Source organism: Ruditapes philippinarum, unplaced genomic scaffold (genome assembly GCF_026571515.1).
Source record: "Ruditapes philippinarum isolate M1 unplaced genomic scaffold, ASM2657151v2 ctg7358_1_1_1_1, whole genome shotgun sequence".
NCBI lineage: Eukaryota > Metazoa > Mollusca > Bivalvia > Venerida > Veneridae > Ruditapes > Ruditapes philippinarum.
The window spans coordinates 9,173-25,497 of record NW_026865438.1 but is presented as its reverse complement, the minus strand read 5'-3'; the positions used below and the strand labels follow the sequence as shown (position 1 = coordinate 25,497).

General features: G+C 30.8%; 1 protein-coding gene across 1 annotated transcript; it reads right to left on the bottom strand.

Annotated features, from left to right (window-relative positions):
• Positions 1–872: 872 nt before the first annotated feature.
• Positions 873–10,739, bottom strand: LOC132729004 (interferon-induced protein 44-like). The gene is made up of 6 exons (XM_060714729.1): positions 10,606–10,739; positions 7,422–7,477; positions 7,062–7,259; positions 5,184–5,324; positions 4,773–4,944; positions 873–2,856 (listed from the first exon to the last, which is right to left on the bottom strand). Exons 1-6 carry the CDS (start codon positions 10,631–10,633, stop codon positions 2,579–2,581), a joined length of 873 nt encoding a protein of 290 aa, XP_060570712.1. The 5' UTR covers positions 10,634–10,739; the 3' UTR covers positions 873–2,578.
• Positions 10,740–16,325: the final 5,586 nt, after the last annotated feature.

The window sequence follows — 16,325 nt, the reverse complement described above, 5'->3', positions numbered from 1 at the left end:
TACAATACTGACACATCTTAATTTGAGCATCATATTTATGAAGTAAAACCATGAAAAAAATGTGTTACAGGATCTTTAAAGAAATTATCTCATAAAAAATATTCCAGTTACACGATGAGAATTTGGGCAATAATTTTATCATATTTATCTTGGCCGTTAAATTATTTCTATAAGGAGTAGATCAGACATTGCATATGATTTTGTTTGGCACTTAAACTTTGAACCCTGATAATGGTCGTACTTTTCGTGACGGAGTACCCGTCAGGGAGGCCGACCTATGATCGGGAAACGAATTCAGTATTTAGTATTTAGATTAGTATTATACAGTTCTTCAGTCAACAAGTGTTTGGACAAGAATTTTGCTTTAATTTGTTTTGCCCTTAGTACTTGGCAATTCCTGTTTTGCGTTGCAGTGTTTGGTGATACCAAACAATGGTTCGGGTTGGAGTTTCTTTTTTCCAGCGGTGAAGGGAGACTTTAAAAATCTGGGAACAAAGTCGATTTCATTTACTGTCGTTATTTGGACCGATGAACACTGTGTTTTGTACTGGAATTAAAGCAAAAAGTATAGTTCTGATATACAACACATCAGGTCTCCTTTCGGTCGCAATCATTTAGATATGGATCACCATGTCAAATGTAAGCGGCAAAATCATTCCACACTATAAATGTACAACTTTGATAGCTTTGTTGAATAATTGATTCATTGATGCGTTATGTTATGTACGTACAAGGAACAAAATTTTGTACTGTTTTAATTTTGTGTTTTATTTCAATTTTTAAAATAATGTAAAGTCAATATAATTGTGAATTTATGCAAAGTGTTAGTGTCTGGCTCATATCAATTAAAATAACACTGATGAGAAGTGATTTCATATTTATTCATAATTTATTGTTTGAACCTCTTCTACATATAGCAAAATCAGTTAGTGTAGCCTTATCAACAATGTGTATTATTGATGTAGATTAACTGATTACTGACTTAACATTTGAAAATACGGTTTGAGAATATTAACATCTGTCTATCTATGAGGTCAACTCTTAAGCAAGATTTATATATTAGAGATATATTATGATAAAATTTGACATCAAAAAAATTGATAATTACTATAAAGTATCTTTCCAAATATAAAATAAACACCTCTTGATAACTTGGAGAAGATATGATACCGTTTAAATTTTACACACTACAGGTAATCAAATAAGGATTTCATAGAAAATGTTGTTATTAGAGTAGACCACATAAACATGATATTAATAGGGAATGCAGGTCTCAAACATATTTAACACATTCAAATTAAGTTAAACATATTCAGGAAGAATTTACTAGATTTCAAAAAAAATCTGCAATAAAAGTATTTTACTCAAGTTGAGCATAGTATATTCTAACAGCAAACATAAAACACAACATTAGAATCTTACTTTTTGAGACAGTTTTTGTTTTCATTCTAAAGTACATCAATAATGGGGATAGCTATTCATTGTGATTCTTTCAATTAATTTAAACAAAAATACGAAAAAACAAAGTGATCGATTATAAATGAAAGCAAAAAGAAATGCACTTATTTCATGTATTTATTTTTTGAAAAGGTACAATTTATCATTAAAATGTCCATTTTTACCTATATCAATATTCTGTTTTTTTAATATTAAGCAATAATAAGTATTTGTAATTGTTTTCAACCACAACTTGTAATTCAGATGAGCTACATTTGACAAAATAACGCATTTTTTTGTATTTTAAATGTAAACCATTCATAATATCGAAATGTATAATACAGTGACAATGTTTTTTTTAAAGGAAGATTTTCATAGTATGATTAATTCTGGTGGTGGTAATCAGGACAAAGCATTTCCTGATTTATCATGCTTTTGAAATAAAAATAAAACGTATCAGAAATATCAGTTAATCGTGCTATACATAAAATATTTTTAAAAATATTTTTTTTTTATAAAATTTAACTTCTCACTTTTAAGTTACAATTAAAATGATTAAAACAAATGAGCTATTATGGACTAAATCATATTTGTAATTGTGCTTTACACTTCTAAAGTTAAGATTTTCATTTTTCATACAATTTTAGTTACTTTAACTTCTTCAGGCATATGATCATGAACATAAATACATGTAATATTATAAAAATGAGAATAAAACAAAAGAAACAAATCATTATTGATAAAAATAAAGATACGCTACATAAATCAATTCAGCAAACCATCAATGAATAAATACAGATGACATGTGTTTTGTTTAAAAAGAACAATTCAAACACATTTATTCATTATGTGACTATGGGGGAGGAATTTGTACTTTAACATTGATCACAAAGTGATCATAACTTCGTGGACTCCAATACCAATTTATCATTTGATAAGATGTTGACACGTTTTTAACATTAAATGTTGACATCACATTTTCACGAAACTCCCATTTTAACAAAATATTACATTTTCATTTTAAACAAACAAACGGACAAAACGAACGAACGAACGAACAAACAAACAAACAAACAAATATATGTATGTCGTATGTTAAGAGGTTCTGAAACGAACTTAAACCTCTGTGGTTGTTTACTACTCATTCTTTAGCCCTATCAGCATTGTGTGAATGCATTTTTGCCATAAGAAAAAGAGATCTCATGACAATCAATATTGGAATTGACTCTCTCCAAGTAAAGTGATCCATTTCTTCAAAAGTGACAACAGGATATATCTTTGGCACAGGAATTTCTAGTTGCTTAGATGTCCTTTCAATAGCCTGTTGGATTTTCCTACATCGAAAAATTGACTCGACACTGTATTTGACATGTTCTGATAGCTTGTCAGTTTTCGTTAAAACGGCTATCACAGGGATATCTAAAATAAAGTAAATACAGTTTAAAAGCAGTAAAAGGCCATGCTATAAACTTCAATTTCGTTGTATTCTTTGCATTTTTAAAAATTATGAAATAATTTATCACATGATTTTTGTAGAATATAAAATATAATACTTGAGTATAAATGTAAAATTTCTCAACTTCCAATCAAATGATCAAATATAATTTAACTGACGTGTATTCAAACTAAATTACTTGATATCCGCAGATGAATAGCAAAATGATCTTACTGACACCATAAGCTTAGAACTGTTATAATTGATAACCCACTATAAGTATGTTGCAATAATTATGATGGGACAATATTTGCCCGACATAATACTCACAAGTTAGCTTCATATTGCTGCTGTAGAAAATATGTTTAATTCGGATTTATAAAGATATATTTTTGCATGAAGGGCACAATGAATGTTTATAAATTACAATCATTTAACAATATAGAATGTATTATATAAATAATATAGTATCATAATGAAAGTTTGTTTTACACTTTATTCCTTCAATGATTTGAATGATTATATTCCGGACATTTTCTCGGAGCATCAGCGATTATTTTTCTATATAAGAAACAATTCATGTTATGTTATTAAACTAGTTTTAAAAAAAGATATATAATAAAAGGAGAATCAAAATAAAAAAAATCTTATAAAATTCAATAATCAAATTTTCGATTAATCTTTTGGAAAGAATATGGAAACATTTCCTCTGCAACAGAGATTTTCCGAAACGGGCATTAATTATGAAATCATACAATTTCAAGTCCCAGATTTACATAAAAAATGATCGGAATAAACAGAATTGCAGCTGCATGCCTCCAACCACAATATTTCAAGAAAAAAAATGATATACACATGTATGATATAATATTCAACTTGTGAAACTTTGTGCCATGTGCGCCAAAAAATCTCCGTTGCGTAATTTAGTCATACCGGTTCAAAAGTTAAAAGAGCTGCAACATTTCGCAAAATTGTTCACTCGGTCATATAATACTGCATGGTGATAGATATCGTAGCTTTAATGTGCACTGTTACTTTTTTTCGGAACTTGAAATAGTAAAATGTTATTCAGAAAGTAATAATCAATTCATACATTTAAAAGGATTAAAAACTGAATGAACCATTGTAACGTAAATGATATTTTGCTTTTTTTGTAACGATTTATTCACTTTGATGTTAATTTTCATGTAAGTTAAGTCGTATTTTGAAGCGGATCATGCGGATAACAATGTTAGTTGACTGGTTCTAATGATTGAAGGCTTAATATGCGATGCTTTAGCTTCTACTAGTATTTAATACGCGAAAATGAATGCCGCCCGCAATCAGTCTCAACACTGTGGAGAGGTCTGATGACGTCACCAATAAAACTACCCTCTTCTGTTGATTTGTCAAATTCGCTGCGCTTTAAATTCCAATTGAATATCATAAAAATGCTTTTAGCAAGCAGTCAAGTAATATGCCATGACAAAACATTTATTTATTAATTAAACAGAATTTGCAATTTTCAAATATTTTGCTTGTTTTTATCGCTTTCACCTTTGTTTTTATCTGAGCATGACCAGTTTTTGATTTAACTGTATGAAAAGTTTGATCTTAAAGTCACGCACACATGCTCCCAAATCGAAATGTATGTATGTTCTACAAAGGGAGCAGATTGATAGGTGAAAGTATACTGTTTCAAATATGTCATACTTTTATATTTCAGGGGTTGCGGTGGGGATGTGGAGCGGTGTTTACTAGTATTTGGAATTTAATATCGTATTGTATCTTTTCAGTGTAATAATCAAAGATAATTAGAGAAAAAAGAAAACCAGAGACTATTCCTCTCAAATTGCAGTTTTAAAAAAAATGTACCGAATTTCTCAAGTTTAAGTTCAATTTAAGACCAACAAAAATATACTCATTGAATGTATGATTTGCATGATCGTCTTGACGCCGTATACAAAGCTTGCATGAAGGTCGCACGCCATTGTACTGTCGACGACAACCATTACACAATGAATTCTATCCGAAAATTTTGGTGTTGATTCATAATACTCGTCTTCAGAAGATATTCTTTTCTCTGGATTAAACTGCGTTTCGTGAAAAAAAAGGACAAGATTTTATTGTTTTTATCATTTTGTATATATTATCTCAGATATGTCATGCATCAAAGATAATCATTTAAAGCCCAGTCACAGACATTACATATATCTAGTCAAATGCTTTTTTGTGACATATTAGTTTTTTTACAGTAAAAGTGGTATTGAGTTTGTGCTGTACTTACTAAAATGGTTATTTATTAAACATCTTTTTAAAAATGAAAACTTACCTTATATCCACTTTTGATATGTCCTTGTAGAATAAGTTTCATATCTTCTAGAAGTGGATGAATATCCTTTTTAAATGGAAGTCCTGAAATATCGCCTAGAACAAACTGTCCCAATGTACCAGGATAAACAAAATTTCTGTACTGAAATAGAAATATTTTAAGATGTATTATAGTATGTCACTCAGTTTTATTTATTAATTATGCCAAATGCCTTTGATTGAAAAAATTACAACCAAAAAGGCATTTAACAATGAAGTTTAAAAGTATATGCAAACAACACTGTTGTTAATGGTTACTCAACTGTTTCACTAACGATCTACTTAATCAAATTATATATCTGATCCTAGTGTATCTTTTAGACATAAACCTTATACGAGGTATAAACCAGAATAAGAATTTAAATCTTATCTTTTAGTCCTAAAACAGCAAAATTTAATCTCTGATTCAACTATTCAATTTTAACAAACTAAACGATGAGACAACACATTACACTGAACATTCAAATTATTTCATCGACCTTTGTTTTTAATCAAACAAAAATGATTCATTCCGGCGTTATGGATCATTTTCTTGAACAGGAACCATGTAATCATGTATCTATAGTTGGTTTTCTGAAATGCTGTCAACTACTTCAAACGCGTTTTGGCTGCATTTGGAATATGAACATGTTGACTATGGATCATTACGTGTAGATATTAATAACTTTGTATAGGAAATTGCCTTACAGGAGGTGTAAACATATATTGCAATAACGTAAATAATCAGATACACACTTTCGCTAACAATAACATCCCTAAGAAGTTAATTAAAATAAGACAATTAGATGTTATTAAGTCAGAGGAAATATCCGTAAACAAAAGCGTCTGTATATGAAAATTGAAGTGACTAAATAATATTATTACTCGCAAAGATTCAAATCCATTCGCAATGAAACAATTTTATATATTGATACGGGAGGCCATATCAAACTATTTTTGTGAACTCTCAAACAACAAAAAATGGATACCTTTCGTGGAAAATTGAAATCTGTTATATCATCAACAAATAAAATAATTAAGATTCAATAATATTTATTTGAAGTTCATATTACAGATACTACCTTAATGCATAATATATTCTCTTCTCAGCAAAACAATAAATTATAACAATTAAGCACATAATGATCAGCACATTCATATCGCCGCAAAGATTGTAATGCACATTCGATGCAGTCTGTGTTTCCCGCAGCTTATTATTTATAGATTTGAAAGTCAGGCCATCTTTCGCCTTGTATTATTTTAAATTCTATTAATTTAAGCATTAGTTTTAAAATGTATAAATTAAATTCATAACTACAATAACCTTAGATCTATGCAATACTTGTGTTATAGCATTGCTATGTAATACAAAAAATAACTAGATTTATGCGGGGTTTCTTCATCATATTCAATGTGCCTGAAAGGGACTTTTCGAACAGATGGCAAATGATCATAAGAACTCCGTTTTCCAGACGCCTTGATGAAAACGTCTTCGAGGAAATAAATGTTGCAACTGCAAACAAATGGAGCTTGATCTGACATCAACCCAGAGTTCAATAGATATGAAATTTAAGCATGAAAGTTTTCAGGTATTATGTCAAGTTGACAAAATCAATGTTTGTTAAAAGCACTTTGGTGTAATATAAATTTTCTTTCAGCGTACGTCGCGTTCTATAACCTGTACCGGTGTAGGGTGGCACTGATGAATAAAGACATATTGAAACACAGTACTGAAAGGCATTAAGTACTATTTGACGTTCAATTAAGTGAAACATTGAAATTTTAACAGTCATAATTTTAACGAAGTCCAGGACTTCTAAAGGACATTCGGGTGATTCTGGATCGTACTTTGTAAACTCACATGCGTGGTAACAGTTTCTTCCGTATCAGCAGCATTACAAACAGTAGTTTTTTCGCCAACACTTATAGAAGCAAATGAGTTGATCAGTGAGGACTTCCCATGCCCATACATGCCAATTGTAAGGGCTTTAAACTTTTTCAAACCAGACTCGGCTGTTGGTTTTATATCATATACATCATTTTGAAGTTTCTCTGCTGTCTGAAAGATATAATTACTTATTTTGGTTAATGATACGGAAAAATATAGCCTAAGAGAATACCAATGATCATTTGTATTACTATTTGTTGTATAAAATCAATATACATATTGACATAAAAATAATTGTACTTATTAGAGGTCAATAATAAATGTATTTCTCACTTCTTTGTTCCATTTGAAGTTCTCGTATGGTTGTCTCCAAGGCTTCCATGTCAGGCCTGTAAAAATGACTTTTAATGAAATATAATCTAATATAATATGAATAATAGACTCATAAGGTGATAATAAAATCATGCTTAATTCAGATTGACATTATAGACATAAAATTTACCATCTACGTTTAACATGATTAACAATTATACCATGAGTGGTTTTATCTTTATTTATTACATGCTTTTCGGTGGTTTATAGAAATATATCAGTGATATAAAACTGGTGATTTCACTGTTTGAAACAGTGAAATTACCACTTTGATAATTTCACTGTTTTGAACTTAAGCCCCTAACGTTGTTTCAGTGAAATACCAGCGTGCACAGTACTGGGTACCAACTTAATGACGTGACGTCGTAAATGACGTCACATTGCATTATTATTTGGCGCGCTTTTCATTCAGTATTCGGTTTAATGTCTTTTTTAAACGTTTATTTGCATGTAATAAAAAGAAAATTTGTTTAGTTTAGTGTAAGATCATAATATATTTCACCTTGTGAACACCAACAGTTCATATTTCACTCGTGGCTGCGTCACTCGTGGAATATACCTTTTGGTGCTCACTCGGTGAAATATATTCCGATCTTACACTGAACTAAACAAATATCCTCTATATATCTATTTATTATAAGTTTATAAAAGTGAAATAAAAGTATGTTGTCGTGTAGGAAATGTGTGTAGCTAAGGGAGATAAATCTGAAGTACACAAAACAGTATACTTTTGTGTTATGGGCTGGGGAGTTGTCACCCTAAGAAGTCTCCCGTCATTCTATTTAGAATGGTTGTACATGTATTTTATGTTTGTATTGTTTTGTATAATTTTATATATCTATTAGTTTTACATGTATAGATGAAACTGTAAAAAACAAATAGATACAATTCAACAATTAACTTACATTTTCCATTTTGCATTTATCACTTACTTATTTGTATATTTATGTTATAGAGCTATAGGGTTTTCCTTCACTTGTTTATTTCTATACTTTATTATTAAGGTCGGTTCGATTAGGAAAACTTTCTTGTACGTGTTAAGAAGCAAGTTTATAGTAAAAATGTTATGTATATTTAACACAAACATGCATATAAAGTTGTTACCGAGTTTACATACTCTTCGGGAGAGGGTTTCTAAAGAAGCTGTTCAAGCTTCCTACTTTATCCGTACACTTTATTATTTGTCAATTATCATGTAAATGTAATGGTTATAAATACAATATTATTAAACTTAATATATATAAAAGAAAATACTTTAATATGCCCAAATGTCAGTAATTTTGAGTCAAGTTACAAGATAGAACAGTAGGACGGAATATGCAATAGTATTTATTGTAGGTTTCTTATTGAAATCATAAAAATGATTAAGCATCGCCACGCATCGTTAACAACACGGGACACCTATTCTCCCACCACTAGAATGCGTTAATTATTTTATATTCTAACCCTATCGGATTTTTTTTCAATATAAACAAAGAAGGCCGGTAGCGTGCATTATTCTACAACAATGCACTCGCCGTTCATATTACCTCCGTGTGTATTTTCAAACCGACGGCGCCATTTTGTTTGAAAAATCTGATATATAAAAAGCAATTTTTTGTCGAATGTTGTTGTGAAAACTATCTTCTAACTAAGAAAATGAATCCAAACACCAATATCTTTAATTCAGTCGTTAACGCTGTACATAAGTTTAAAGTGTTGTTTACGTGACGTCACAATATAGCGCTAAACAGCACGTGCAATAACAATCAAATAAAGAACGCTATATCAATGTCGCAAACAAGATAAATTTCACATTTATTTCACAATTAATACTTTGTATTTCGGTTGACAAATATAGAGTAAAATAATAGAAAAAGTTTAATCAACGTTTTCAAAATTCGTAATCTACGATATTTTTTTCAACGCACAGGAACAGCCTTTAAAAAACGTTTCTACGCGAAAACAAATTTAGCCATTAAACATAAAGTCCAACTATATAATAAATATTATATTTTTCCTGGCGTGTTTGACTGAAAATAGATATAAATTCTTATATTATTGTACAATTTCGTTCAAACCGGTTAATACTTGGTTACTGCATGCTTTTATGCAATAATGGCCCGAAGATGTACAAAATGGCCTGAAGACCGCAGGCCCGAAGGACATTATGAACTCGAGGGCCATTGTCGTATAATTGGGAGCAGCAACCAAGTATTAACGTCTTTAATACCTATGTCCGAAATACAACGTTTAGTCATCGCCGCTAATCTTGGTTGTCGCCCTTTCTAAGAAACGGACAGCTGTCAATGTAAACAAATATCTGGCATACAGTTTAACACTCCGATTAACATAGAAACGTAATAGATCTAACACAAAATAAACATGAGAAAATTTTATTTACTTGATGTTTTTTATCAATAAATACTTAACTCTGTACATTTTTCTTTTTGAGAGAACAACATTTAGATCTAGCGTTAGATTTTTTATGAAATTTTGAGCTTTCAAGACTGATGTTTTGGTATTAACCTCTAAAGAGTGCACCCATAATTGATATCTATTTTCTAATTAACAAACGTCACTTCATTATAAACATAATGTCCGTAAACATGTTTAAAGAAGGTACATGATATAACACACATTATGAAACATTTTTAAAAACGTTATAATATTGTCATCAAGTTTCTCAATGTTGATACTCCGGTTATTTGAAGTTTTATAATACTGCACGTTTGTAACGTCGCTTTTCATTGGATAATCGTGACGTTTATATAATTTTATATACACGGCTGTTGTCGATTCATAAATAAATCTTACATTTTTCTTTAAAAATGATGCTTGCTGTATTATAAATTCGTTATAAAGATTGCTGAAAGGTTATATGGCCGTATATAAACGGCTGTTTGCAATATAACCCTCGCCTAGCGGCTCGGGTTATATTTACAAATAGCCGTTTATATAGGGCCATATAACCTGTCAACAATCTTTATAACTATTAAAATAGCCATGATTACGCAAAAATAGAAGTAAATTTTATCAAATATAATTTTCATGGATAAATCAGTATTTAGTTTGAATGTGCCTGTGAATAAATTTTGACATTGATCAGTCAATTGTAATGTTATGTCAAACAACATTGAATGAAAAGAAAATAATTTTACTTTACCAATTCCAAGATAAAGTCCTAAAGCCATTTTCACACAAACAATTTTTTTTAATGTACGAATGTTCAAACAAACTAATCCATAGGTAGTTATACAATCAGTTTATTACCAAAGATTGATTAATGGTATACGCCAGGCAAAACAAAAAAAAAGACTTCAGTACAATAGTTGATTTGAAGCCTTTGATAAAGTTTTATTCATACAAATCTTTTACATGCTGTTAAACAAAATATTGTCTTTGTCAAATCCGTATCGAATATATCAGTACCTCGTATTTTAGATGAACATTAAAGATAGGTTTTTAAATTTATTGTGTTTATTAGGAGGAATTAAAAATTTACTATTATAGTTGATTGTGAGTCTTACGTTGTATTAAGGTAAGCTTTACATATGGTTAAATACTATTATTTTTTATATGATTCTAGTAAAATTGGAATTATATTTTATTGATTTTGACATATCAGTCAAATAAAGGTAACTAGAAACTTATACTTACTTATTATTTTATTTGCGATATATGGCCACCAGGCAATACACATATACAGAATATACATTCAAATATACAAAATGTGAATGACAAGAGAAGTTCTATAGTTACTAAATTCAATCAACAATTTGCGTTTACAATATATCAAGCCGAGTTTAAGTTGTTAAAAAATAAATGCACGAATACAATGTTTCGTTTTTCAAGAGCATAGTATATATACATAGCTAGATTTCTAACAACTGATATATTATTGCTTACGATATTAAATTTATGTAATGCAGGTGCTACATAGAACTAAAGTGGGCAAATAAGGAGGAAACGGTACTTTGTTCTATTACGTTTTGACAATATATACAAGTTCTCCCTTCTCGTGAAATTTTCAGATGCCGCCCATTTTCATTCATAAGTTCATGTTCAGATGTTCTAAAGCAACTAAGGTCTTTCTAAATTTATATTTATCAATGTAATCTAAATATGGTTCAAAGCCAAAATTATGTTTAAATGTATCATGATAAAAATAAAGTTTACCAGTTTTGACCAAACAAAAAAGATTAACACTTTGGGCATCCAAAACTTAGCTAAACACAAGAGATGCAATCTTATCTTTTTAGCCCAGTTTTTGTAACCATTAGAATCAAATAATACAAGCATCTGGTAAGATTTTCCGACAAAACGAAAATGTGGCATAAGTAATATTCGGAACCAATGTTTTACAGCTTTTTGGCAGTAAAACAGTACATGCCATGGCGTCCACAGTCACCGAGGACTGCTGTATTACATGCTTTGATTGAAACAGTCATAAAGCGCTTACATGCATACAAATGTACCCGCTCAACTGAATCCTGTTTTTCCAGTCCCCAAATTTCAGCCCCATACAATAATATCGAAGCTATTTTAATTGATTTGCTAAAAGGGAATAAAGTGTAAATAACATGGTGATAGTATATTTAGATGTTACTGGATGACTAGCAAACGCCTTTTAAGGACATGTTTTTGTTATTGAAAATTAAAACAGATTATTTTTATCCTCACTTTTGATACAATTTTAAACAATCATCATTTTCCGTGTTGTACGTGACTTTGTATTTGATTTTAATAAGAAAAACTAGTTTCGATATGTTGTCATGATAATATCATATTCAGAACAATATGTAAACCCCCTCCGTGGTCGAGGGGTTAGAGTCGATGACTTCTAATCCAGTTACCTCTCTTGCGTGGGTTTGATCCCCTGGAGATGCTTTGGTAGTTTAGATCGGAGGAAGGTAGTGTCTAGTACTGGTGTAACTCTCCAGGAACGATGGTTAGGAAACTACCCGCCTATATGACTGAAATACTGTTGGGAAAAGTCGTAAAATGAAACAATCAAACAAACAAAACAATATGTAAACAAATCGTTCATATTGCATAGTCTTTCAAAAACAATGCATTTGGAGTGATAATCAATAAGATATTAAATGTTTAAACTCTTTAAATATTAAATATTTACAGAGCAATTTTTCTTTGAACATTGCATTTGACTACTGCAAAATTCAAATGGGAGACAAATCGCCAAAATGTGATGATAAACAATCAGGTGAGGATACAATACCGCCAGAAGGGGATGATCCACAAAACGGAAAGGACCGGTATGTGTTGTAAATTTGACAGCATTATTCAGTTTTCGTAATTCGAAAATGTGTGCATAGATCCATCTTTGTATTTTTTAATGTGTGGATGAATAAAGACCTATCGAAAGGTCACATATATTGAAAACCTTGTGAATTATTCGTTTGACGACAGCACAACACTAGAATGGTAATATCATTAATTTTACAAAATGACAATGCAGATAGTGCTATTTATTCTACAACAATGAAATGTACTCAAATAAATGGCTATTATTTAAGTAAATAACAGAATACACTGGAAAAGAATAAAGTAAATATATTCATCAGTTATAATAAGCTGGTATCATAATAAATTAATAATTCTATGGTGTGAATTATTTAAGGTATTGATTACAACATACGCTTTAAAACAACCGTAAACGTTGAAGTTTATTGTGAAATAATTTTCATAAAATTTGTTTTTGCATTTGCTTATGTTTGACAGATGTGGAGAAATGGAAAAAATAAAGGTAAGTTCACTGAATAAATACAGTTATAATTTATTTAGATTGAGTAGATAACTCACCTTGATAAGACCTTCTGTAAAACAGCATATAGTTTTATCCTTAAGACTTATTGAATAATAAATTGTAATTTTATTTGAAATTGGACAAATTAATAAAATGTCTTCATATTTTCACCGAAAAAGAAATGAAGATATTGTGGTGTTCACGCAATGAATTATTACATTTACCCGTTACAAACACACACACGCACACACACACACACACACGCACGCACACACACAGTGGAAAGATTAAACCAGAGCAGAAAGTTCCAAACTGTGTATCATAAAGAAAGCGATGATAAAAATGTCGATCTTTAATCTTCCTCTTGAGTTATATGCCCCTGAAAGTGATTTGGTCACATTCAAGAGTAGATAACTCAAAACTGTGACAAGCAACATGTAAGTTGATTTCAAATTCATTTTTGTTATTTTATTCAGACCTTTGGTACAAAATATTCTGAAATTATAATATGTAAAGATTAAAATTCCCGGGAACTTCCAGACAAGAAATCGGTACAGCAACGTTACCGTTAATAGTTAACCTAGTTATTATGGTTTGTACAGGCAGCCGGGACATGTTCCTTCCTCAGTTAAGCTCTTGTAATCAATATGCAAGAGCAAAACAACTCACTTACATGGGCAGATTACAAAATTAGTAAAATGGTCTTCCCCATTTTTTTACACCAGTGGTAGAAAAATCCGTCTTTTAAAAATCCCCAAGTCACGTGCTTTAAAATGACGTCATTCCCGCAAACGTATCAAGTATAAAGTGCATTTATTTCATCATTGCATACATGTTCAGCATATTTTATCGATTCCTTTTTTTACATGTAGAAATAAAAGCAGATATTGATTTTTCTTGCATCATAGTATAATAAGGCATGACTTATTGTTCATAGACTTTATAATTACTTAGGACTATCGGACTTCGTGATTATATTCCTACGCATTTGAACTCGTACCGTGAATTATTCTACAACAATGCACTCGCAATTGATATTTATTTCCTAAATAAAAGCTATTATACAAGGTGTAAATTGACTGACGGTTGGTTAAGATTATTATGACACGGTTATATTCCTGTATTGTGTTTGACACATATTGTATGTTTATCTAGAATCTAATTAAATAAATTAAACAATGTAAGGCTCAAAGTAATGCTGGGTTTCAGGTATATTTTTAATGATCATATACGTCTTGCGATAGCACGGTCGATAAGGACTTTGCTTAATATTGCAAAGCTTTGTGGTACAAGCTCTTCTGCGGTATTATTTGGTTTCTTTATTTTACAATTATTGACAAGTGAGCCATTTGATATGATGTGATGACATATTGACCGAGGTGATGAATATTACGTTATGCCCATTGGCTCTCTAGTCAAAAATTGTTTTATTTTATGAATAGGCTATTATGTAAAGAATTAATATAAGTCTCAATCTGGTTTTTTATTGAGAAAAATTAAAATCAACCAGTGTATATGATACTACACCAAGTGAATATGATTTTATAATTTGTTCTGTTTACTACTGTTTGGATCAATTACACTGCAGCAATTTTAAATCTTATAATAATGTTTTACATATTCTAATTAAACTGGCCATGTGAGGAAATGAAAACAAATGAAAACGGTCTCGATCTGGAGACACTTAGAAAAACAAAGAAACTGCAAAACCAAAATTATTCTATTACGCTCTATTACCGCCTCCCAAGGTGCACCTCGTAGAGAGACGGAACATTTGAAAAACTCAGGATGGCGAAAAAAGACCATGACTAATTCCTGCGAATCAGCTGCCAATCTCCTGACGCACGCTATACAGTGCCCTTCTTTCGGCTCCAAAAAATTCATTTCTTTGGCTAATATTGGCTCTTCAAAATAAACTCTTTAAGGGCATGGTGACATTTCTGGGGGATTTACTTGACATCGAAAGCTGTTTTTTGAGCCTTAACGGGCGGATGCACTGTCTTAATATACATACATTCATATATACGCACACACACGCACGCGCGCACACGCACGCACGCACGCACACACACACACACACATACACACATACATACATACATACATACTAGTACATACATACATACATACATACATACATACATACATACATACATACATACATACATACATACATACATACATACATACATACATACATACATACATACATACATACATACATACATACATACATACATACATACATACATACATACATACATACATACATACATACATACATACATACATACATACATACATACATACATACATACATACATACATACATACATACATACATACATACATACATACATACATACATACATACATACATACATACATACATACATAATACAACCAGGGTTCAAGTTACTAGCTTATTTCCTATCTAAAGAATCCACATGAGTATTGAACGTAGAACTATCTCACTTTTCGTCAGAAATAATGTGACAATAGTATTGTTCTTTCGCTAAAAGTCTGCCTGCTTCCAATGCTCAACCCCCACCGCTGGAGCATGGTCCTTTATGCTGAGTTTTTCCTGAAGGGCCTACAGAACGCTGAGACTAACAAGTTGTCTGATTATCCGTGTCTGACTCCTTTATAGTAAAGCAAACTCCTTATTTTAGCCTATTGGATCTTATCCGCCTTAGCCTTCCTGTTCAGTCTCGGCTTTGCAAAATATGTTTCTTGTCTTCAGTATCAGAAGTGATTGAATTCGACACGTCGTACTCCGTAATAGGGCGCCAACCAGGTTCATAAACATCCACAATGTAAATTAGTATCTACAAGGTCGTTTGCTTCTATTACTGAAATATCTTGTGCAGACAAAGCGCTTATGTATTTCCATTTAGCCATAACATTATCATAATGCTTATATTGTTTATCATTCTTGAATATGTACTAACTGGAACGCTTATCTTATTTATCAGTCAATTATTTGTTCATTATTTTCTTTTAATGCATTATGCACATTTCTTTCAATACACCGCTCCATTTTATCATAAGCATGTTTGAAAATAAAGCATTGTTAAATTTACGCCACCTCTATTTTACCGCCTGATACAGTCTAATCC